At 32.0% G+C, this 26753-nt stretch overlaps 2 protein-coding genes across 4 annotated transcripts; one reads left to right on the plus strand and one right to left on the minus strand.

Moving 5' to 3' along the window:
- Positions 1-328: 328 nt before the first annotated feature.
- Positions 329-26725, minus strand: LOC128161170 (gigasin-2). Of its 3 annotated transcripts, none has more exons than XM_052824412.1 (10): positions 10834-10953; positions 7410-7456; positions 7127-7252; positions 6900-7019; positions 6440-6648; positions 5737-5840; positions 5504-5643; positions 2805-2895; positions 1705-1882; positions 329-770 (listed from the first exon to the last, which is right to left on the minus strand). In XM_052824412.1, the coding sequence occupies exons 1-10, from the start codon at positions 10839-10841 to the stop codon at positions 753-755; spliced, it is 1041 nt and encodes a 346-aa protein (XP_052680372.1). In that variant the 5' UTR covers positions 10842-10953; the 3' UTR covers positions 329-752. The 3 variants fall into 3 exon arrangements, with proteins under 3 accessions (XP_052680372.1, XP_052680367.1, XP_052680358.1); XM_052824407.1 differs by lacking the exons at positions 329-770; positions 10834-10953 and adding exons at positions 815-1471; positions 26629-26725; XM_052824398.1 differs by lacking the exon at positions 329-770 and adding an exon at positions 815-1471 and having other exon boundaries at positions 10834-10957.
- On the plus strand, positions 11004-17342 carry LOC128161159 (EGF-like domain-containing protein 2). The gene is made up of 10 exons (XM_052824391.1): positions 11004-11077; positions 12547-12595; positions 13142-13261; positions 13605-13724; positions 14713-14918; positions 15151-15254; positions 15408-15553; positions 15792-15882; positions 15964-16135; positions 16295-17342. The coding sequence occupies exons 2-10, from the start codon at positions 12550-12552 to the stop codon at positions 16376-16378; spliced, it is 1089 nt and encodes a 362-aa protein (XP_052680351.1). The 5' UTR covers positions 11004-11077; positions 12547-12549; the 3' UTR covers positions 16379-17342.
- Positions 26726-26753: the final 28 nt, after the last annotated feature.

Here is a 26753-nt window from a genome sequence, read left to right on the forward strand (position 1 = left end):
AGATCTTGCAACCTCCGATGGCAACATGTTTTTAAAAATGCAAAGGTAAAACAAGTTTCCAACAACGTTAACATCATTTAGAGAACGTTGTATCAGAAACTGTAATTGCTCTCTGGAAGTGTATCAAGATACCACGATACATTGACGCTAACGTGCATCACGTGAAACGCCAGCAGTCGCAGTTCAAAACCCCGTGATCACTGAAAACGTTGGTTTTTGCTCTGATAAATATTTTTTTTTTTCATTGATAAGCGTCTAATGGCATTAGTATGTCTTAAATGAGACTCTAATTTTTTGCTAGTAATTTGTAGAAGCATGGATACTAAAACACAAAATATCATCTTTATTCAATGGGATGAAATTTAAATACAGATACGCAGGTCAATGCTTTTTTATTATTAAACATGTATATTTTATTTATTCCTGGCAGTTAAGCTGAACATAATTGTTCATTTTTTTCAAATTATTGAATACCTCCCAAAAGGGTTACAAGAAATCACAATGATTGACTGGCTCATGTAGCTGCCAGTAGACAAAAGTAGCAAATTTTAGCAATAAGCAAAATTATGAAATAAAATAGACTTCGTATGATCATATAATTTTGTCGTTTGATAATAATCACTTTCTTCGAGATCGAAACAAATGAAGCGTGTGTTTAAATAAATATGAGTATATTGAACGACAATATCGCAACGACTGTTTATAGAGGAAGTTTCCTTTTTCTGTCTGTCCTTGCCAAATACTGTTCTTGATTACATGGCGCATGTCACCTATAAAACATAAACAAAGAACCCGTCCAGAGAAGAGAAGCCAGGAAAATATATTTTTTTATTCATTCATCACCAGAATAAAACAGATTTCATAGAGTTATCAACAACACCGGTCGTTAAGATAAAGAATGAGATGACATTCTTGTAAAAGGTCGTCCATCAAGAAGACTTCATCGCAAAATGCAAATGTAGTATAGCGTAATATTATGCAAGAATTATTATGCAGGTATCTGGATTTCAGAAAATATATATGAAGAATGGCGCTCCATGCAACGTGCCAAACAGCATTTTAGTATAAATTACGATGAAATTTGGCAATTTTTTCTTTAAATGAATACTAGTATGTCCTGAATACAGGTAAAGCATAACACCATCTTATTCATCTTACAGAACATGTATTTTGTCTGTTAGGGTGAAAGCTAAAATTCAAGCTGTGTGTTTCGCAACTTCGGGTTAGTCGATAAATATACAAGAAAATAATTTCTGGATAAAAATATAATTACTGTAAACACTAACACCAAATTTTAATACTGATAAGCACTGTATGGTGAAGTTAAAATAATGAGTGTTTTTGTTAAGAGGGGGTTAATATGAGGTTACATAAAGTTTCCTCATTAAATCTACATTTTGTCCTGTTGTTAAAATGGCCCGTTCACTCTCCATTTGATCAGGGCCGAGTGCTTGTCTGAGCATACAAACACCTGGAAAAAGAAGAGAAGATCCAACTATACCCGAGGTGCTCCACAACCTGAATTTCACCGCTCGAGATCGATTTCGTCATTTATTTGACACTTTCCCAAATTCAGACCAACTTTGCTAAACATGGAGCGCCATTTTTTATCACGTGACAAATCTAACGTTCTCTGTAACTCTTAAGAAAACTGTTACGCTAGAAAAGGTGTGCAATTTCTGTTGATTAAAAACTACAGCTTACCCCGTGGCACTTTCCTGGACAGAAGCGTAATCTAGACTTGAATAACAGTGGTTCTCCAGGGAGCAAAATAAAAGCTCTCATTGCAACTCTCGCCACCCAGGAGGTTCCCTGTCTGTTCATCTCTGAGTAATTTCGGATCGGAATTTCCAAATGCTGCTGTGCTGTTCTCAGTACACATCTGGAAAGCATGGTTGAAATATAGATACTGTTATTACCTTAGGTTTGAGGAAATGCATAACAATTTCTTGGTATCATTCAAAAAGTATTTAATGACTACATTTGTTCTAGAAAATAAATCACAATTCTTGTCTATTGAATCTATAGTTGCAAAACTGACCCAGTCTTGTAAAAGACCATTTTCTTCATCAAACTGTTAAGCTTTTTCTCTACCTCTTACAGACTTTAAAAACTTTTTACATTTTCAACAACTACTTTTTGTTCTCTTGTAGTTTTGAATAAGTCCCTTTTCATGTGCCAAATTGTGTGACTTTTTTTTAATGCACACATTGACTGAAAACAGAATATGTCAAAACATATAATTTAGTACTTTTTTTATCTTTCATCAAATGCAATGTTATAAAGATGAATTACTCTTGCCTAAGGACCAACACTTGAATGATTATTTGGGACTCTATCCAATCTGATGTATTTAGTCTAAAACATTATTATGACAAGACATATTTTAGTCTAGTCATAACAAAGTACCCAAAAATTGTGGAATCTATTATACATTTTGCTGTCAAGGTCTGATTTACACACGATTGTCTTTCAAACATAATTTTAGATTATTAAGTTTAACAAAGTTTCGTTAAAATCTTTTGAAAAGCTTTATTTGGGATTGAGATATTCCATAACATTGATTCATACTTTTATGATTGAATACACTCGACTCCTAAATTGAATTTTGTAATAAAGAAAACTTTGAATATGGTCTTTATCTTTACTAGTTATACATCTTGGAAATTGCTTATAAGACTTTGGTTAAGGCAATAATTTTACAATTAAATAATTAAAGCATTTTTGCCTTTAAGTTGAGCAGCGTTGAGCAATAGTTGTAATGTTAGGTGGTGTGGATTGCTCTTGGACACTTGAAAACTCACCCGTTTTCTATGATAGTTTTGCTGACAACCTCGTTGGAATTAGCGTTGATACTGTAGACTTCCAAATACTCAACCATAACGCCACGAACATCTGGAGAAAAGAAAAAATGAGGTCCATCACTGAATAATAGCGGTATACTGGGATCTACATTTACATGTACCATAAAGTGAACAAACAGGTAAAACTAGCTATTGAGAAAACTGAAACCTCAAAAGAAAATAATAAGAAATCTTTAACACGACATACTATCTACATTTGTAGGTCAAGGTATAACAAAATTAAATCTTACTGATGTATTAATATGTTCTACGGTGCTACCGTTGTGGCGAGCGCAGCAAAAATTACACATACCTTGCATCATTGCCAACTTAGTGTTATTTAGGTATCAACGAACGTCAAAGAATTTTTGAGAGATTATTTCTCTACAATAAGGATGCCGGGGCAAATGTATTTTAATGGTCATGATACATACAGCGCAACCCTCTACCCCTCACCAGAGAGAGAGAGAGAGAGAGAGAGAGAGAGAGAGAGAGAGAGAGAGAGAGAGAGAGAGAGAGAGAGAGAGAGAGAGAGAGCCCTGTTCCTGTTTGCAAATTTAATGGTTTGACTATATGCAATATCTACATAAATTTTTTAACTGTTTATTTTTTCTCTTTATTCCTTTTTATTTAGTTCAAAATATCCTACTGTTTATTTCCTCCCTACTCATATACTCGTATACTTACCTGCCTACTGCATGCACATTTAGCTTAAAAATGAATCGATATGACAGTAAAGTATGGCTCTAGCTAGTATATATTTAAATAATCTCTATATTAAAAAAAAACAAATCATATGTCAATGAGACAGGTATCGCAGTCTATACTGAAATAGTTAGTACACACATTACAGATGTTTGATCCACCTCTCCACCTCTAAATTTATCGCGGGAATTATAGCGCGAGAGCACTGTGACATCATCCATAAATTTGTTCGTCTTTGATTACGTATCTCGACTCAATACGAAGGTATAGAAGCAACTAACAAATCTCTTGAGTCTCGCCAAAGCATATGCGGTACCCTAAACGTGTCTTTAAACCTTAAGACCAGGCACGTAGCATCAGGGGGGGCCAGGGGGGCCTGGCGCCCCCACTTTTTTCTCGCAGCAACCAATTTTTTTAAAATTTACATATAAAAAAAATGGATTATAACGGAGTCCCCCCCCCACTTTTTTTAGAAGTAAGGAAAAAATTGATATGAAAAAAAGGAAATGAGGAGTCAAATTGAAGTTATTTCCCCCCCCCCCCCCCCCCCCGATTAGGAATTTCATGATTTGAAGGGAAAAAAAATTTTGGTAGGGAAGAATTTTTTTTTCGAAGTTTAGTTTAGAGTTAAGTTTACCCCCCCCCCCCCGGATTAGGATTTTGAAGATTTTTGGAAACTTTAAATTTCCTTTTTTTTTTTTTTTTGCTTGTCAAGATTTTTTTTGGATGGGTCTGGCCCCCCCACTTTCAAAAATTAATACCGAGCGCAGCGAGAGGCGGACGAAGCCCGCCTCGCGAAGCGAGGATTAATGGTAACACGTATATATAAGAAAATCAGTGAAAAATGAAAGTTGAATCAGGGGTACTAAGGCCCAAAAAAATTTCTTCCAGCCATGGGCGCCGCCATATTGGCCGCCATTTTGTTTTTGAAAAGTTAGTTCGATCATTGATCGACTGGTACTTATCGATGTTTATTGCCCCTAAACTCGATTTAATAAGTTCCAATGTTTCAATAGAAGGTAATTTGAATTAAAAGAAATTAAAAAAGAAAACAAATAAGTTTTAATAGTGCTTCAATCAAGAAACACGACTTGTTCTATGTATGTCTTATCAAATTATCAGATGGAAAATGAAAACATTAACGCCAAGGAACTGATCTTTAAGATTCTGAATAAAGTATTCAATTTTATTACATTGGCATTCATATGAATTAAATTGATGAACAATGAAAGAAGTATTAAAAACAAATTCCGAATCACGTAAGTCTCTTCCGAAGACGTTTTACGTCTGAATTATGACGTCATAATGTAGACTGAGCACGCGACATTTAGTTTAACTCTGACGAATGATTTGAGAAGGCAATCATGCTGGCGGATCCTACTGTGTGCGTTTTAAATAGATCTTATTATACAAAAATCAAACTGCACTGTGTTAAATCTGCGCTCGGTCCAACGGTCACACCGTTTACATATTATCATTATTGAAACAACGTTTCTTATTGGATCATGCAAACTTGTATGACACCAATCAGCGTGCGAGGTTTCTAACGCCGTCAAAATCTGCCTATTCAAATCAAGGGTTTATGTAGAGCAGAGCGGATCAGAAACCCTTGACTTGGGAAGATGCCAAAGCATATGCAGTACTCAAAACGTGTCTTCAAACCTCAAGACATCGTGAATTACGAGTAAAATGTCGGCCATTTTTGGTATAGCACCACGGATGAAAACATTAGAGAGCATTATGGGACGTAGACAAAAAATTTTGTTTGATGAATCCGTCGGTTTAGCTCGTTCTTTTTCCCACGCACACTGGTTCTTAGAGCTCGCTTCTCTTGCTATTATAAGCCAGTAATAATTTAATTCCGTGCATTCAGTTTGGTTTTCTGTTTTCTTGAATTTGCTCATTTGAAACGTGTTTCATGCAAACGTTATATCTCTAATATATATAATAGTTACCTGGAATTCCAACCGGTTCAAATTGCAGTATAATGCTCTCATTGGCAGCGAGTGCTTGAACGGGTTCACCATTCATATCCAAAGCAACCATACGGAACGGGAAAGCTGTTTCTGTGATTTCCTTTGTTGATCCTTGGAAACTGTTTTAATAGAAAAAAAACATATTGAAGCTAAGATGCTAAGATAATTACAAAACTGTAAAAACTTTTTTATTCAGGACAGTTATTTCTTACCTATTAGTGTGTACACAAGAGACGTCCATGATACTATCACGTGGTCCAAATTGATTGTAGTTGTGTGTACTAACAACAGTTGTCTTCATAGTAACATCCCCTAACTAGTAAAACATTAAGTAACATGTATTTCGCAATGTTAACATTCCTTTTTAAGGTTAAATATATGTTTTTTTTTCGATGAAGCACAAGTCCTAAGAGTAACATATTGCAAGATGTTCTATTCATCATGATTTATTTTTTCTCTGACATTTTACAGCAGAATATAACAAAAACGATTTCTAAAATATGGCTTTTAGTAGTTATGTAATAAAAGAGTGACCTTAGGAACTCCAGAAGCAGAGTCTTGTGTGAGCAACATTTACAAATGTAATATTGTTTTGTCATATAAGATTTGATTTATCATTTATTTCAATATGAATAATACATGACTGGCAAAGGATTTTATGTTTTTAGATGTAACCACTTTTACTTATAAAACTTCCAAGATATTTGAAATCAAACAACTGTTTCAGTGTATCGATAACAAACTGCGTTATAAATTAGAAGTTACCCATAAGTCAAAAGAACCTAAAACGTTGCTATTGCTTTTAGTTATGATAATCTCTTGTTTGTTTGCAAATGTAAATGAGGACATGAATGTAGCTTTTAGCAGTCTACCTTGGGTATGTCGGGGGTACGTGTAAGGGTTTTAGCAGTCTACCTTGGGTGTGTCGGGGGTACGTGTAAGGGCACACTCCGTCTTGTCACTGTGTAGCACCACTCTCTCCAGTTTCATCATGTCCCTGATATCTGAAGGAACCTGTTTCAGGGCGCAAGATTTTCTGTTCTTGAACATGTAAACCTCTCCCACGAATCCAAGGGGTCTGTAAGCCTCAATGATCATCCTGTCGGGGGCGCACCTAGCCACAGCTTTAAAAATGTGAAAAAAGAACTTTGTAATTACATATATATTGTGTATATTCCAGTTTGTTCTCCAAATTTTTGTAAAAATTTCTGCTTTGAATTCCGGCACTTGATGTAATTTTTTTTTCATTTTTTATAGAAATATACCCCCTACCAATTAGGTATGGAGCTTATCAAAAGAAAAAATGATAACGTCAGATGCCTTTGGCTTTGATTTTCATAGTAGGTGGAAAAATAAAGTATAATGATGTTATTACTGTCTGGGATTTCGCACAGATCTCCGATGAATCCATGGGGGCAATAACACCTGTCGCTTTCGTAGCATGTGCCTCCATTTTTGCACTCTGCTGTACAGTTGGCGGCTGTTGAAATGAGCTCTAAAAGCAAACCAATAATTGATTGAGAAAAATGAATTGCTATTCAAACCTAACATTTCTATTTGAACCAAGTTTTTTAGAACTGTATTTATTCTGTTTAATTTTACCAGTCTTTAATCCACAGTCATCGCCTTGGAATCCTTTTGGGCAAATACAGAAGCCATAGAAGTGGCACGTTCCGCCATATTTACAACCATATCCGCCATTGTTTGTGCAGTCATACTTCGCGAAAACTAATAAAAGGAGTAAAGTTATAAAACATGTATTATTAATAAATCAAGGGCAACGTTTGAATGATGAATGCAAGGGCTACCGTACTTGAAGATGGATATGAACTACAAAAACTTGACAACTGTTATACTGATATTAATGCTAACATAATATACGAACCTGTGGTTGCCAGGCAACAGAGAGCAAGGACGTACAGTGGGGACATTCTGGAAGAAACCAAAATAAGGATATGACACTCTCCACCACGTGAATTAATATACATGTATCAGAATACGTACTGATCAACGTCATGTGAATAAGAATACAGGTTTGATACTCTAGATCATGTGAATATAAATATATCAAGAGAACTGGCGTCAAGATCCCATGATTTTTGAAGGTCGCTATACCTAATTTCAAAACATTTGGCATAACGGTGTTTTTTTAGTGTGGCATTAAAATGCAACTCTTTTGACATCATATCTCCTCTTCAAAAGACAGAAGGGGATTAAATTATTAACTTTTTTCAGAGGACGACAATCGTTCTACTGTTAGAATTGTTTTAGGAAACAATTTCGAAGATATCCCGTTGAATAAAGAAATTAGACCTTTTATATTGAAATTTCAAAAAATTTAGTCAAGTCTTAAAGAACTTCCAGAATAAGCAGGATCATATTGGAAATCCTTCAATGAAGAAGAAATTCTCTTAGAAATATTATAGGATCTAAACATACCTGAACTATTTTTATTTAAGATATGATACTGTTTTGAGTTTTGACAAAATCAAATACATATTTGTACATACCTTATGTATATTTCAATGTTTGTATACAAAAAATAACACCTGTAACATTGGTTTCTTTAAAGATTATAAATAACGAAAGGATTCATGTGTTATTAATAATTCATACTGTATGTAGACATATAGTCGAATCAAAGAGTTCATGGACTAAATTAGAATTTTCCAATTAGAATTCTGATTAATATTTTTTTTCGTTCTAAAGAAGAGTTTAAAAATTAAGTACTTTATTATTCATAAGTATATGAAATCGTGATATAAAAAAAGATGGAATGTGTACCTATGGCACTGAATTCAAGAGGTTCTCTATCGATGTTGCAGATACATTGTAATTGCGATTATTCTTAATTCTTTCATAAGGCTTGTACTTGTGGTCTTGTTTATGTAAAAGTATTATTTTATGAAAAATTATTCAAGCTCCTAAAATTCTTCAGTGACCATAGTTTTAAATGGCTTGAACCTCACATTGATTTATTTATGTTGTAAATAACAACAAAAGATTTTGAGCAAGTGAACAAATCATTTACATTCTGATCCGCTTCAATACTTGCATTGAAAATAAAGTAAAACCGTCCCTTTGCCTAGGTTTTAAGTATTTTATCATAAAAATGTTTTATACACTCTTTTAGTTGTTTTGTTTCATAAATTAACCTCGAAATAATGTGCATAACCTTTTATGGAGTTTCGCAGTAGGTTTCATGAAAAAAAATTAAGAAAAACGACACACAGCTCTTTGGCATTTGCCCTCGAAAACAGGAAGTCGATGACATTGTCATTTTTTTTCAAGATATTAATAAAATTCATCTTAAAAGTATAATTTCAATTTACCCCATCCCACCGTTTCCTACCCTAAAAATGTTGGCCGTCACTGCTTGTCACCATGCATAAGGAATAAAAATCTTATTCAAGCAACAACATGCAAAGCGCCTGCACGTGTTTACTTTATCATTGCAATGGTTAATGTCAATGAGTATAGAGACATCAAAATGTTCTCTCATTCTGATAATTCTGTGTAATAATTAAGTATGCATTTATCCTTTGACCAATAGTCTTCTTGATTACAAGTAACGACTGTTATATAAATAACGGACATATAGCCCATGTGGTGAAAAGTTTAATGAATTGCACGTATAATTGACGCATTTTGCTTCTAAAAAGGATGTGAATATAATTCATGTGCGTTTTAATTAGATAAAAACTAAAGAAAACCCAAAAAGACCAGTACTGTACAATACTGCGTCCATTTATTTTTAATTTCTTTAATGACTACAACTAGATAAAGATTGTCATTCACTCGAAAGAAGTGGTTCTAAATATAGATTTATAGTTTATAAAAGACATTTCTTTTTTTTTACCCATGATATGACGTTCAAAACCAAAACGGTTGCTGTGCCCTTTTACCAAACAAGCATTTTAAGTACTGTTGACGAACACCTGACGTAATTTGTGTATGTACACATCTATTAATAACAAGCTTGATATTGTATGTGTTTATTACGCAAACGCCTTCATATTATAACAAATATCCCTCTTTTTTAGGTCATTGTTAGCATGACGTCATCACTGTTATATTACTATATGGTCAAAATAGGCCAAAATTTATTTTTTTTGCAGATAGCCATGCAAAGTGAGTCCTGATCATGATCATTATGATAAGCGAATACATATTTAAAAAAGAAACAAATGAAACCAAATACAAAGAAAGTTAAACAGCCCTACGAAACTAACAGGAAAAATAATATTGTAGGGATGATATTTAAAATCTGTAGGTTTTTAAAACAGTTGTTGAGTAGCTGGTATTTGGTTGTGCAGTGTAAAAAGAATTTAGAATTTTACAGATTCAGTGAATTCCGAATTAAGTAACTTCTTTTATCAAAAGTACATGTATGTGTCTTCGATGAGATATCGATATTTAATAAGTGTCATTAATTGTTTTCATTATTTTAAAATTTGTTACCCAGACTTAAATTACTGTATTTTAAATAGCATGAAATTAAATACAATGAAAGCTTTTTCATTTTCATAGGGCATGACCTAAGCGTCATTAAAGTAATGTTTTATTATCTGTCAAGGAAACAAAAATTGTACACAACCCTTAAAAAACGATGTCCTAAAAAGAACGTTTATATCAGTCGAACAATTACGAGAAGCACGTACGCTGTCGTCGATGCCCTACAAACTCATCGAAGCTTGCAAGCCAATGCTTAACTTGACCCGCATTATACTCGGAGAAGTGAATACTCTGTGTGCATGACAGAACAAGATTCAGTTTCATATATCAATTATTATCATGGAAACCACACCCTTTAAAAAAGAGATACGCTCAGCTCTTACGAATAAAAAAAAAACATCAGTGAAATGCCTCAAGAGCTCGAAAAATAAACAAATAACTGAGACGTGTTGTAGGTTGAAGATTTTTTTTGTCTTTGACAAATAAATGGCTTAAATTATTAGTCATGTGACTACATACAACTGTAGTACTGCTGAAAACTCGAAAAAGCTATTGCAAAACAAAAATAAAAATGTTTACAGCAGCGTATAAAAAACAAGATCATCTGAAGTTTATAGAAAAGAGATTAGTCTGGCGATATACACCATATCGAATCATCAGTTAAAAGTCGCAATATTGTTCATTTTTGTGATACATATAGAATCGATTCAAGGATTCAAATACCTTTAGAACTAACAAAAGTCACCTTAACAAAAATAAGGGGCAATCTAAACAATTATTCCAAAACAAGTGTATTTTTTTTCTGAAACGGATAAACATATCAAATTGATATCGATACACACATATCAACTTACTTGTTCATTCTCTGGCAACAGCAAGAATCCAAAATCTTTCCCCTTAATGAATTACAAGACTTCTCATCAAAATTATGCGCACGGCTATATTCCCATATGTAATGTTTTAAAAAATAATTAATACAATTTCCTCACAAACCTTCAACCACAAGATACTTGTTAATTCTAAATATGCAAATGAGCCTTCAAGAAATTCATAGGCCATTTTGGTTGCTCTAACAACAATAGAGGAGCCCAAAGAATTGTAAGTACCGTTTCTATATCTTATAATAACTTTTTATTTAAAACAAACAATAGTATGTACCGCATGTTATCTACTAATTTCTCAACTTGACCAGAGTAACAAAGTCGGTCTTAGTATTGCAATAGTAATTATTTATTATTAATACTAATTAAGGTATCGCAAGTTTTACACTGATTAAGGTATCGGGACTTGTATTGTCCAAAACATGCATGTTTTCATTTTATTTCCTAACTGAAATAACACAAAAATATCAACATGTTTATAAGAAAAAAACCTAATCCATTCACATTGAATGGTTGAAGGCAAGATATAAAGGAAAACTGCTTATTGCAAAGCTTTGAGGAATATGCCTGCAAACTGTGTTCTTATTAACGTGAAATCGAGAGACTTGGTAGCGGTAGTTTTATACAAAAGACGTTTATGGTGAAATATTCCTTGATTGGGGAGATGGAACCATGGAGATGTCCATTGCTATACGCTGTGTATGGTGGTAACTCATAATTATTGATTATTGATTTTAATAAGCAATCTTTCCTTTCTTAATATATCTTTTAAAGGATTATATATCAGCCAGATAAAGTTTTTCTTTTGATTTTTGGATTAACAAAAAATAAAATAATAATAATGAAAACGCACGATATAAACAGCATTGTCATAGACTATTCAATCTCAATAAGTGGCGTATGTCTGAAGAAAAAAACATTCATTCCCGATCTTAGAACAATATAGATATCCTGGTACATCTACAACGAGGTGTTGTTCTCTCTCTGAACAGATTTACGACTTGTCAGGGAGATAGGTTGCAGTGACAGTCAGATAGCTTAAACTAATTAAATTGCAGCTGCGGTGAATTAATCGAGCAAGTTTATCATTGCAAACCCAAATCTGCTTTTAATTCACATTTACTTTAGTATAAACACATTAAAGAAGTTCCCTCAGACGACAAACTTATTTTTTAATGGTTTAAATGAGTTTTATTTTGAGTTGCACTACACTGACATTGTTTTTAGTTTTGAAGACGATCTAGTCTCGCATGTAGATAATTGAAATGACAAGTATTAAGCCAAATATCGAAATTAAATTCTTTTGGTGAACTTAATGTCATTCCATGCAAGCAAAAGTTTAATGAAACTTCATTAATTATTCACAATACTTAACATTTAAGTAACTGTCCTTTTTCATGATTTTTTGTGGCATAAACTACCAAGATCTTGACACCTGGAATTATTTTTGTTCTCTTTTTAAGAATTGTCTCACGATTTTTTCTGGTCATATAATTTTTTTACCAGTTATGTAAATTAAGAGCGTGTTAATTAATTTAAAAATGGCATAAAAAACACAGCTATTCTATATGACTACAGCAGTTACGTAACCTTTTTGAGATTTCATGACATTGTATCATGAATTTTATCCAAAATAAGTTGGATATGAAAGCGTTAAAATCCTACATATATTTTTGATTGTTTTAGACAATGTCGCCCCTCTTTCCACTGTTGCTCCTGTCTTATGTCAGTTATGGTAAGTAATAAAGCTATACATTAATAATGTATGATGCACCATAATCAAGAATAGTGCACGTCAAACCGCACGAAATAAGTACCAGTTGTTTTACATATACAAATAAAAGGATTCACATTGCATGACTGAAAATCACATTACATTCGATCACAAAAATCTCAAAATAAATGATGTTTAATAACAAGATGGTAATTTTTGTATGATTAGTGAGCATTTGAGGTGAAAAGTTTAAAAATAAAACCGTAAAAACAAATTAAGAAAATGATTCAAAGAAAAGAATTACCATTAAAGTGTCGAACTAATTTAAACTCTCACTGAAAATATTTTTATTGAATGAAAACACGTTGTCAAAGATTTTGTTAAAATTTTGTAAATAATCCATGACAAAATTGCGCGCGAAAGTGACAGTATTTAATTTTTTAAAAACATTTTGACTAAGTTATTCCAATCTCAGAGGACTCGTCAAATGTCATAAAACATAAATAAATCTAGAAAGCCCCATTAAAGCATCAAAGTCAAATCTATTATTTCAATTTGATTTTACAGGGTTGAGTTACAACTGTTTGAACACAGGGTATGACTGTAAAAACGGGGGAGCTTGTGACTACTTTGGCAGGTGTAAATGTCCCCCCGGTTACACCGAGGTAGACTGCGGCTTAGACACAGGTAAGATGGAGGCCCGCGAAAATATGGACGTAACAGTCGAATACCACCCTATTAAAATTAACATTTTTTTCATTTTAATTATCATAATATTGAGTCACTCGCCAGAACACATTTTTTTTATAGCAAAAGCAATAGATTTTGTAGAACTGGATTTTTTCTGTTGAATGTCTTTATTTTTGGCTCAATTTTGATGTATCATCTCAAACGCAAAAAAGACGTTACAATCGCAAAAAGTGTGTTTAAATTCAGTTATAAAATTGCAAAAACTATATATTGATTTACATTTTTAATTAAAACGCAAAAATACCATATGCAAAAATAAAACTTGAATTCTGAATCACAGCTAGCATCACCCCAGCTGGAGCCTGTCGAGCAGCCTGTCTGAACAAAGGGATATGTTTCAATGGCATCAGTTGTTACTGTCCGGAAGACTACATAGGAACAAAGTGTGAAGTTCCTGTCTGTAAGTGTCCAATAATAACATGATTACATGTAGTCATTTAGAGCATGATCAAGACTACAATGACAACATGTAGTCACTTAGAGCAGAATCATGACTACATATAGTCACTTAGAGCAGAATCATGACCACATGTAGTGACTTAAATTATGACTACATAGGGTAAAAAAAACCTTGAAACATGAATGCATGTACTTACTTAAAACATGACTACTGTGGAATCATTATAATTCGTGGGGGCCAATTTTCGGAGATTGCTGAAATTTTATAGGTTTGTGTGGATGAAATTTCGTGTATTTCCTTATACCCACAAAAGTGAGTATGAATTTATAACCCTATTTGTTAATTCGTGGAGGGTGTTAATTCGTGGTTGAGAAGAACACACGAATTCCACAAAAATTGAGCCACCACGAAATTTAATGATTCCACAGTATACATTCATTGATTTAGAACATGAATACATGTAGTAACTAATAGCATGGATACATCTAGTCACTTAAAACATTTATATGACTGTACATGCAGACGTTTAGAACATGTTAACAAAGGGTATAAACATAAATATATAAATTCTTTTATTACATTACAATGAATATATATGTAGTCACTTAGAACATGAATATGAAACATGTAGTCACTAGGAACATGAACATAGATGCACGTACTCTCTTAGATAATTATATTTGATATAAATGTAGTCACTTAGAACTTACGTGTAGGACATGACAATGGATACACATAGAATCTAACAACTTAAACATTTATACATGTAATCATTTTAAAAGTGACTTATTTGAAATGTCTTGAATGAATAAAATAAATAAGTCTTTCTTTTTTCAAAAGCAATGGTAAACAATTGTTTCTTTTTAACTGAATTATTCTTAGATGAATATAACATTACAATCAGTTTATAAATCAATCAATCAATTCATCATCTATCAGATCAGTAATAAGAATAAATCATTTACCACCCTTTGAAATGTCCTTTTAGTGAGTGCAGAGTGCGGGATGTCGTCAATGAAAATTCGGGCATACAGACCTCTTAACTTTAATGGAGAAATGTTTTTGAAGCAGAGCATGTTCGGCTGTAAGCTCACAGAGATGTTTACTAACGTTCCTGGGTACAAGATGTACGAGCTAGATATTCCTCTGGAAGCCATTGCACCATGCTCATTGAAGAGAACGGAAAACCCAGAGGTAAACCTTTAGTATCTTATAGAAAATATTCAGAGAAGTTGATAATATTTCACAATACATATTGACATTGGCCGCAATAATAAAAAAGGAATTTTAAAGTAACTCTTCCGATATCACAATATTTAAAAAAATATTTATAATACATTTATTAGCTTATTCTAAAACTACTCGTAACGCTAATAAGTCGAAGCTATTTAAATAATGTAATGTATGAATTGCCATTTGGTTACAGACAGGTGACACAACCTATGAAGTGGAGGTGGCCACCGCCCACACAAAAGGACTATTCAGCATGTCAGACACAGTTCACAGTGTCCAGTGTGTTTATGAGGCCAGGTACGAAACGCTTGGGGAAAAAAAACCATATACATACCTACACGTTCTAAAATTTTATCATTCACTTAATAAATATGATCATGGGGAAACAATCTTAATTCCCAAGATATAAGGCATATATTTCTTAGGGAAAATCGCTTATCTATTTTTCAGACGTATGGGCGAAAATCCCGTTGACGTCACAGCTGCAATGAACCCCTTAACCGTTAAAGTTGTTGATTCGAATGAACGACCACTACAACAAGTGCAAAGAAATGACGCCTTCTACATTTTAGCCGAATCCAACGGAAAATTCCCAGGTAAAATTTTATGAATATAAACTCATAGATATCTTTAACTTAATTGTAATCTACAAACAAATTAAAAATTCTAAAATATGATCGCGATTTAAACCACCTTTGTTTTTATTTCAATATCAAACAGGAACTCGAACTTTGAGATGTCTTTTCCGTTAAAAAAGCTCATGTTTGATGTATATTTGTTTTACAAAAAACATATTCAATGGTTTTAATCAATAATCTTAATACTATGTTGCAGATACCACAGGTGCACGTATCCGATACTTGGAGGCCTACAGCCTGGACAGACAGACAAACGAAGTGAAATCTATCAAGTTGATTGAGGACGAGTAAGAAATTTTAATGCAGATTGACTTATGTGATGATTCTTTGTTAAGGTTTGCTTTTTACATTGTTTTATGGTTTTTCAGATGTCCAATTGAAGCAGCTGTAAGCCTACTTGGCTTCACTCCTTCAAATGTGCCTTTTGAATTGAATGGAAAATGGTTGGGACGTGTAGAAATGAAGGGCTTCTTTTTGGTTGACGGGGAACCTTTGCTCATAGACTATCGAGCTAAACTTTGCAGGAGTAAATGTTACGAAGTTAGTATCATTTAATATCGTTGACGATGCACACAAACTCAAATTCGATGATATCATACTGCCACAAAAAGACTTTATGAATTAATTTTAATACTTTAATTTCTTACTTTAAAAATCACTTATTTGCTTTAAATATTATGTTTTTAATTTTGTTTTTAGAAATCCTGCAACTCCCCGCCACCGCTTACTATTCCTAAAACAGCACCATTCAAAGACCTCATAACCCCAATAGAAGTCGTGTAAAGAAAATGAAGTTTTGGACGAACAATTGTCAATATAGTGAAAATTTTATTAGTACATAATCATGATAGTCAAAATGGGAATCGACGCATGATTGTACTGTCAGTAATACCAATGTATTAAAATCTGTAGGGATAATTTACAACTTTTCGTGAAACATACATGTAAATCGTACAAATTTTGCTTTAAAGATAAGCTGGAGTTTTCCTAAAAAAAGAAATGAGAAGTGTGTACTATATATTTGTGTATATCTTATAAACTATTAAAGTTTATTTTTAAAAAAAACACAGAACTTTCCATCATGGCAATAATAATTCGACTTTTTTTCAAGTTGATTTGTTTACAATAAATTACATTCTTTAATTTAATCATTTTAGTAAACTGTCTGCTGAATTTTGCTCACAATAAAATCAAACCAGATTATAAACTTGACTAAAACATCATTATTTACAAAAAACACAAATAATAAAAACGTTTATACATGTGCAAAGAACTATATTCGGTGTTTCGCATTTTTCGCACTAAAGTACACCATATCGCAAAATCTAAGTCATTGGCCGATCAAGCATAATGTGTTCCGCTTGAAAAAGTTTCAGTTTTTACTAAAAAGCGGTCCTACCTTTTGCCACGCAAGAGACTCAAACAAGGAAACTCGTTCATTCTGACAAATGTCATATTCATTAAAGTTACTTTATCTTATGCCTAATTAAGCTAGGCCGCATTATCCTAGCATACAGCGAACTCAGTTTTTGTAAAAGAATGTGAATATCCAAAAATGATTAATTAGCTTTTTTTATGTTAAAGTTCACGGCCACTCTACGGAACCTTCGTATAATCTGGCTAATATCTTAGTGAAAATTTTGAGTTTACTGAGTCGTTGTAAAATTTACATCATAAAGAATTCTTGCTCTCGGGCTGTAATCGTAATCTCTAGCTAGCAATGGTGCCAAAATGCTGTCTTCGATCATGCAAGCTTGAATTTTGTTAGCATTACAGAAACACCCCTGCGAATGTTATTGTCATTTAAATTTTAGACCACGTGGTTTTATTTGACCCTTTCAGTTTCGCAGTAAAAATCGTGCCTCGTGGCTATAGTCAATTTCATAGAATCTAGGTGCTTGTAGTCAAATATAAAATCTAGAGGTTTATTGATTTTAAACTTTGTTTTCATTGATTGGTGGAAAAAATGTGTTCTAGAAATAAATGTAGCAATACAAAAAATAGTTTTTGTCTGCTGTTGCAATAATTAACATGCTTAATAGAGATCCCCCCTGAGGATTAATTGTCGATCCGCGCCTGACGTAGTTATAGCATCAATAGTGAAATAGACTAAACTATTTTATGCAGAATGTTACTTGAAAATGGATCGATATACTAAGTTTTTATGCAAAACAGACACCTATTATTTTTTTTAAAAAACATGGTATTGCACACCACAAGCATCAAACATAGCTATGATTTTATTAAGCAACCCAGTGTTTATCTTTTCAACCACTCAACACGAACGATAACTCTGTTCTGAATATTATCGTTTAGTATAAATAACCGTTAGATGGTGAAATAAGACAAACGTCTTTAAAGAGTTTTATGTTTTAACATAAATAAAGTAGGATATGATATGAAAAACGACCAGTACTTACGTATTTTAAGAATATTATCCAAGCACTTATACTTCCGCTCGAAAATTTACAGGAACTAAACAAATCTCGGTGAAGTCTCGTGAACTTTCATTCGAGCACCTCTGGATTTATTACATACTTAGCAACGATAAAGAAAACATTCCGAACACATTCGCAGGGGTGTCAGTGATCAATTTAACGTGTCAAAGTGGTTTCAGATGCATGTATTAAAACGATTTTCACGAGGAAGGTGGAACACTCCTCGTACTTAACAGTTGAGTTTATCATATGAGAATAACTTCTAAAAAATTCCTATGTAAAATTCGTCCCTCAAATGTCACGACTGTGTGAATTTGAAACTATAATATCTGAGGTTGCTTACACTAAAGTTACAGCTTTTCTGACCGACTGATATTTGATAAGAATAATTTAAAGTTGTTTCTCTATCCATTTGTATTCCTATGTAAAAATTAGACCCCCATTTTGGCCACATCTAACCCCCAGGGATTTTGATTTGAACAAATTCAAATCTGCGCTACCTGAGGATGCTTCCACGCAAGTTTCAATGTTTCTAATTGGTTTTTAGTAGGGATGTCAACGAGTTCTCGAGTACTCGACTATCGCTTCGTCACACCGATCATCGACTATTATTTTTTATTATCGCAGCAGTTTTTTAGCTACAAATGTAAAAAAGTTTTCTTCAGTTTTCTTTTCTCGATATGTTTGATCCGTTAATTACACTCTTTTTAATCGGTGTCCCTGGTGTATTTTGGAAGCGGCTAATAATTGATATCTTTTGATTTACTAAGGCAGACATGTACATGTACTTGTGAACAATCTGTGTTTCTTCTAATCATTTATTGGATTAAATGTTTGCATAATCAAAAATTTAATCTTATCAATAATTATCTCAAGGCGTTTGTTTTTATAAGCAATAATCTTTGACAATTGATTAACGGACAGTTATTTATTAAACATTGAACAAGTCCCATTTGATTTGCCTAAGATGTTATGGAGCTCAATTCAAGGAAAAGCCAGAACATTTTAATAAAATACTTTTCAATTTATTTTAGATCAAATACATTAAGTGTATATTATAATAAGTTTTTCATTTTTCTTTTAGTTTAAAATATTAAGATGTATTTGGCAATAGCTTTATTTCATTTGGAAAGGACACACAGTATTAAATAAATTATCGATTACTCGATTATCGCTCGACTAAAGCCTCTGATTAATCGACGAAATTAAGCTAATCGAGTAATATTGACATCCTTAGTTTTGAGAAGAAGATTTTTTTTAAAGATTTCTCGCTTACGTTTATATATTCTTATTAAAAACTGGACCGCCTTTAATGCCCCCGACCCCTGTTGATGATGAATTGAACAAACCTTAATTTTCAATACCAGAGGATGTGTTCACACAAGTATCAGCTTTTTAGGTCAAATGTTCTTTTAAGAAAACATTTTTGAAAGACAGTTTTCAGACTTCCTAAGTATCTCAGAGAATGCGTGGCACTTCATTTTACCAAACTTGAATTATCTTCTTCTAAGGATGTTTGTCTCAAGTTTAGTTAAAATCGACCCAGTTAGTCTGAAGAATAAGTGGAAAATGTAAATATTTTACAAACTGGCAGATGAACACCGATCAAAAGGTGATCAGAACAGCCCACTGGAGCTTAGATGAACTGAAATAGTTATGTTCAAAGTGCAAGGCTTCATGTGAATCAGGAAATGGGTAGTGATTGGTGAAAAATTTACATAATTTTCCCCCAATTTTATATTATTAGACTAAAAATATTTACGACTTTGTCAAAAGTAAAACACGATGCTGATTTGCTTTGTTTTTAATAATTTGGCAAATTTGTTTATCTCTTTTATGTGTAATCTTGCTTACAATTTACATGACATATATGCACTGAAATTGCAACTTACTTATGAATAGCCTTTTTCTTTTATTTGTTATTGGTTTGAAACCTTAAACCAAATACAATTTTATCCTATTAAAAAGTCTAATTCAGTTCAAAATAGATACAAAAAAGTTTCATATTACATCACCGTAATAGTTTGTTGACCTTTTTGTACGAATAGAATGCGAATGCTACTTTCTGCTTTTAAAATATTCAACAAGCAATAAAAACTGTGTAAATGTTTCAAGGTTTTACTAAAATTAAAAGAGGCTGACTAGAAAATAAATTCATTGAAAAACGTATAATTAAACGCATACATCAATGATATCAATTTTTAGACGTGACATTAAATTAACCTATTTTAGGCAAACATTTCAGTCTTTTAAGCTTTTAAAAGGGTATCGTCGTGAATTGAGCTAAAATTAATTGTCTCTTTTGTAAACATTCTTTATTAAGATATTTTTAACATGTTTATAAAATTTAAATGTCGCCTGTCGCGAAACACAGAAGTTGCGATTTTAAAAAAAAGAAAACACAAAAAAAAACCAAAAAACCAAAAAACAAAGCTTGTGCCATAGTTTTGTTTACATGGGTTGCAAAATATTGAAATCTAATGTATATCAGATTTTATCTAATTGATTCAAGATTTTCTGGCTTTTTTACTGCTTTCAACCGCTCATTTATTTAAAATGTGTGTTATTTTTTATTAAATAACTAAATGGAAAAACAAAAACATAACATGAACCTAGTTTACATAACAAATATTTGGAAGTTTAGCTTGCATTGAAATAAAGAGGCCAATTTTACTTTACTTTAAAATTATTGAAATCCGAAAGTGTTGATTTTCTTCTTTAAAACCATCCGCCACAAATGTAAGCCATTTTCGAACCCCTTTTATTTGTTTTTATTTAATCGAATAAAGTGTAAATTATTAGTTCAGAACTCAAATTAATATATGGTGAAGACTGTTCAAATAAAATGTTAAACAAATATTTTTTCAAGCACAGAGTAACAAACCTCTTTAGATATGCTGCAGTCGGAAAAATAAATAAAATAAGAGAAAGAAACAAAAAATGTCTTTTGAATTATTAGCTGTACCCATATTCCAGATTTCATCATACTTTCAATAAACAATAATGTACAGATGAAATAAATGTAAAGAAAAAAGTATACCTCTTTCTATCTATGTGTCAAGCAATCTTTGAAAATAGCCTCAAACATTATCATTCAAATATTTTTTTTTCAAAATAGCCTAAAACATTATTAATCAAATTGTATGCTTGTTAGAAGGAATTATCAAAAAAAGGAGAAGTGTTTGTCAGCACAAATTTTTTTTAACACAAGGGAGTACCCATGTCCAACTTCAACTTTTTTCACTCTAATCATAGAGTGATCCATGAGAAACGTAAAAAGTATATGTGTTGATATTTATATGGTATGTGGAAAACATTGATTATTTTAGTGCCTGGGTAGCATCTTGTACGACTTTTTCAGTTAAGTGCAAAGAAAGACAATCCAACGAAACCATTTGAAGAACCCGCCATTTTTTAAAGAGTTAATCCAATTATAAGATGTCTAATTAATGAATAACCATGTCATGACACATCATGAATACTAAACTGACAAGTTTCAAGACGGTTTATAGCCCTTTTTCAGGCACACATGATGTTAGCTCTTGACAATATAGAATAAAACAAGTTTCCTATCATGATTATTAGTAAAGCAAAAAGCGAACTCAAAATTTGGAGAAAAGATACCCATAATCCCCTTGCCATGAGTACTGTACCAGCCCTTGGTCCTAAGTAACTGTTATCATGTTGAAATATGAAGATCTACATATGCTTATGGTCACCAGTAACGAGAAGGGTCGATACTTATGACTTAATTATCAGTTGGAAACAGTTTTGGTTTGCTTCGAACAGAAACAAGCCAGTTCAAATGTTTACATTCTTATCCTCAAATATACAAAATGGCCGCACACCCCCTTAAACAACTGCTAACTTAACTTGATTTTTTAAGATTATCCACTTCATTCAACATCACACACAGGTAAGCTTAATAAAAATCTTTTTTTTATCTGAACTTAAAATAGATTGTATTACAATGTCGTGTTGTTGAATTAACTGGTTGCAATGTATACAACATTTACACCATGACATGGCTGACCACGAAAGATTGTTTAGAATTTATGATATGTAATGCAAATTGGAAAGACACGAACGGTCTTCTCGTTTTAAATTCTAATACGTGATCTGTATATTCTTTCAGAGAATGTAGCATTTTGAATTTCGTGTTTCCTATTTTCTATATGTCATTAGCTAAATACCATCTATATCAACATTTAATCATTTTAATGGGGCAAATTACATATATATTAAATTTGTTTTCATTGGTCCATTTGGCTTGCATCATTTGTCAGACTACGTGAGGTAATGCCTCTAGCAATCATATGGTTTCCCGTTTCATGAATAGAATATTGACCTATGTAAATAGTCTGGAGTCTGACCCTAAACATTTATCAACTAGCATAGTAGGTCAATGAATGGATAATTTAGACGATTCATTGCTTACGCTTAATTCTTTTCTTTTTCATATATTGAATAAATCACTGAAATGCTTTCTTTGTGGTTATTGCGGGAATAAAATTTTGTGATGATCAGGACCTTTTTTTATATTTCTAATTTATGACATTTACGTGCAAAATACCTGCAAGCTGTTATTTAACAATGCGTTAGTTTGCTTTCTTTTTACGACGTTTGATATTTGGAAACGCGTGTTACCTATTGTTTTTTATATATACATTTAAGGTCAAGATATGTAAGTAAATGTAATTCTTGATGCTTTCGTTTACCAATTCTTGGATGTTATTCAGAATATCTGAAAATTAATCCTTGGCTATGCTTCCATCATATAAAGATACTTTACTCTAAGTTTTATTCTTTCATCGTCTTAGAATTCGAATGATACATTTACTTTTAGAGTGTGCTCTATAGATGACTGTTGCAGAGACTCTTTGCTAAGATGAAGCGCAGGGACTATGTCAGTTTATTCCTTTTAACTTATTGCAAGATGTATATTCAAGTCTTGGGCTATATATATCAAAATCTATTTTTACTCTGCAGTCAAAAATAAATATTTTAGTGGCAATATAATTATATAATCTTATTTACGAAGTTAAAAAAAAATAATATTAAAGTTTCATAGTATTTATTCCTATTAACGAGGTCATGTGTTGTATAATTTGTCTGGCAGTATAAAAAGAACCTCTCATGCTAAAAGGCATGAGTGCATAACATCTTTTTTAAAGGCTTTATCGCCATAAAATGATGTTTCTTCGTTAATATGAGTTTCCCTGATGCAAAGAGCAACGATGACATGATATATTGACCTACCCTTATCATCCTTTTGAATCAAGAACCTTTTTCATCAAAATTGAGATTTTGCATACTTGCGATCGCAACAATAAACACACGAAACACGTGATGCACATTTTCGGGTCGGTTTTCCAAATAAGTTGTTAAAACTTCTAAAAATAAATATTTGCCTTTAAAATGCACTCTAAGAAGATTTAATGCATGTACATTGAACACTAGAGATATAATTGGACAACCTAGCAAACGTTCATTTCAAACATACAACAAGAGGAAACCACTGAATAAAATGGAGAGAAAATCAAAAACAAAATCCAAGAGATATTCTTAAAAACTATTACAACATAATCCTTAAGTTTATGTTCATTATTCAAAACTACATAGTATTTCCTGACGCATACATAAAATATATGTGGTCACTTACATTTAATATTTACGGCAATACGTCATTAATGAATTAATTTTTATGATACCTTGCCCTCTTTTAGTGAAGTCAGTTTAAACTAAGTTTTTAATTATTTATTAAACTGTCTTGAATTTTTATCTAAATATAGTCTAATAAGGACCCAGTAGAAATAGGCAGAATTTTTGGATGACATTGCATCAAGTATAATCAGATTTCAGATTCGCTTTTGGAATATGCATAAGACGCTTCGCCATATCTTTTTGACACGTACGTTTTCCATCAGTCTTTCTGTCTCTTTAACACAAATAAGTGATTACATGGTAAAAAATGTGCCTTGAAATCAGAGGTGCTTCCCACTGCGGTATAATTACAAATAACGCTTTTATTATATCATTAAGGCATATACATCTCGTGAGCAATTTTTCACTGCTATTATTAAAAGTTTGTGTGCATCTTCGTGCATGTACCTTGTGGCCTTTTTAGTTAAACCTACTGCTAATATACGTGATAATATTTACTACCAATAGCTTTTAGAGTAAAAGTCACATTTGTTAACGAAGTCATAGTTATAGGAAGAAATGCAACTCTCAAATGATATCAACCTTATAAAATTCAGAGGCTCAAGCCACCTGTTGAGACATACTAATAACAATTTTATTTGAGATAAAAAATTCGGTTAATTTTAAGGTTTCTTTTCATAAGATTTTCGAAATTCAATATTTTTAAGGACGATTTTTAGAAAATTTGTTCGATGGAAAAATAGTAAGTCCCACATCTTTCTCTCACTGACATACAGTATAAAATTGCTGACATATATTGATATCACTATCCGTTGTTATCAAAATTTTTGGACAATTTTTGGCAACCGTTTTAAGTTAATATTGGCAGATTTAAAATAGCATCACCTTCGAAAAGCTTAACAATGTGAAGTGAAAGCATTGACTGCGGTGAACCTAGGGGGAAATTAAACTCAAATTTAAGATAGTGAATTAAATTTCATGATGAAAGTGTCAATTTGCGACAAAGGTATTTGATTTGAATTTTACTACTTAAGTTTGTAAATCTCACAGGCATTCTATTTTTTTTCCCAAAATAATGCTTGAAAAATTCATAACGAACAATTTCTACGAATATACCACAAAAACAGAATTGATACATCTCAGGAGTTGACAAATAGTGACAATGACCACACACCTATCAAGTGTTTGATATCTCAAACTCTTTTTTTTATAAGTAATATAATTTTCAAGGGGATTTTTTCTTCAAAAGTTGATAACTCAAAGTCGTTTTCAGTCGAAAATACTTCAAATATCCGTGGTAAAAATGTCACGAAGAGACCCTAAATATGACAAGAAATTAATTAAACTCTTTAGTTGTAGAAAATTAACATTTTAGCAATAAAAGATTCATATCTAAATCTAGATTGCACAGAAATGTACGATTTCATATAAATTTATAATAAATAACTTTATTTAGTCATCAAATAAGGAGTGGGCGACAGTTAAATTAGAATAGAATTATTTTTGGTACTAATATCTAATTGAAATTCATACCTTTTTAGGTCTAAAAACAATCAACTTTCATAAATATTTTAATTCAAAATATATACTTTTGAGAATTGTTCTACAGATATTGCATAACTTAAAATCATTCTGAGAATAAATTGCTCGAGAAATTTTCTGGCTTCATAGCAAGATTCAAACTTTTGTACGAAACGAAAAAATGACCTTTACATACAATACACTATGTATTTTTGTAAAACTATTTGTCTTGCAAAAATCCAATGTCACCAGAAGAAAATATTGTCTTCTGTTAGAAACAAGACTAAGATATATTGAAAGAAATGTGAAAAGTCGTAAATTTTACAATGTATAACATTTGTTAACACCTTCACCAATCTTGTTTCAGTAAAAAAAAAGCAACTGCATCTGTTGCAAAGGCTACTCACATTCATAAGGTAAGATGAAATAGTTTTTTGGGGAATATGATATTGATTCTAGTTTTTAAAAGTTTTATTACCAGCAAATAAACAAAAAGCTTTGTTTTTGTTCATAAGTCAAATTTTTATTTTACCATTTACATGATATCACTAAAAATTTCTTTAAAAAAAAGAAAATTTCCATATAGATCTACTGTCATCTAGGAAAACAAGTTATTTTTTTCTCTTCATTTTTTTCCTTTCGACTCAGTTTACCAAAATGCAAGAAATGTATAAGATTTTCTTATCCTGTTAGTTTGTATAGTTTCTCTCCTCGCTTTATGGCGCATTTATTTCAAAAGTTTTGTTCTTGCAGTTGGAAATGATATATTAGAAAAGCGTGTATCCTCACTAAAAAAAACCCTTACATTTTAGATTAATTACCTTTAATCTTGCAGTTCATTATTTATGTTTATACCTGTTTGGTCATACGAAGAGTTAGAGACAAATTACAAAAACCAAGTAATGCCATAATAACAAAGGGAATTTATACATATTCTTTTCAAAAGATCGCTCTTTAATAATTATTTTTTTGAATATGTACTTTGCGTTTCGCATGTCTTGAAAATGCAGTTTACTATGTCTTAACTGCACCTGAATATTGTATAAGATAATAAAATTGTCTTTAAGTCACTTTAATACAATACTAAGCAACAAAATGTATATTTAGAGTCGCTATCCTGTACACCATTTAGCATAAATTTCTTTGAACATTACGTGCGTCACTTAACACTCCACCTTTCTATTATTGTCAGAAAGGTAAAGGCTAATGCGACAATCTTCATAGTGCATATCATTTTAAACCGAAAATCAAACGACATTTTGACAGTTTGTACACAAACATAATATACTATAACTTACCTTAACTTCCGCTGGGGATGAAATGTAATCTCAAAGAAATAAATTGATACTAGTTTTGGACGCAAATAAAAACTAAATTAAAAAATTCAATGAAAAATAAAAAGTTACTTACGCGGTCATCTGTTGACATGTGCGATGATTCGTTGTTATAATAAGGTGCAGCCGTGGGTCAAATTATGCACAGCGTTCTTTCAACTGTATATTATTGTAATCGCATTTTATTCAATCCAATTTCCA

Source organism: Crassostrea angulata, chromosome 1 (genome assembly GCF_025612915.1).
Source record: "Crassostrea angulata isolate pt1a10 chromosome 1, ASM2561291v2, whole genome shotgun sequence".
In the NCBI taxonomy this organism is placed as follows: Eukaryota; Metazoa; Mollusca; class Bivalvia; order Ostreida; family Ostreidae; genus Magallana; species Magallana angulata.

Coding starts and splice junctions, on each gene's coding strand:
- LOC128161170 (XM_052824407.1), bottom strand. Junction 5,841..6,439: donor GTACCCCCGACACACCCAAG/GTAGACTGCTAA, acceptor ATGTTTTACTAG/TTAGGGGATGTTACTATGAA. Junction 2,896..5,503: donor TGAACCGGTTGGAATTCCAG/GTAACTATTATA, acceptor TCTTTTCTCCAG/ATGTTCGTGGCGTTATGGTT.
- LOC128161159 (XM_052824391.1), top strand. CDS start 12,550: ATGTCGCCCCTCTTTCCACTGTTGCTCCTGTCTTATGTCAGTTATG. Junction 13,262..13,604: donor AGACTGCGGCTTAGACACAG/GTAAGATGGAGG, acceptor TCTGAATCACAG/CTAGCATCACCCCAGCTGGA. Junction 15,554..15,791: donor ATCCAACGGAAAATTCCCAG/GTAAAATTTTAT, acceptor ACTATGTTGCAG/ATACCACAGGTGCACGTATC.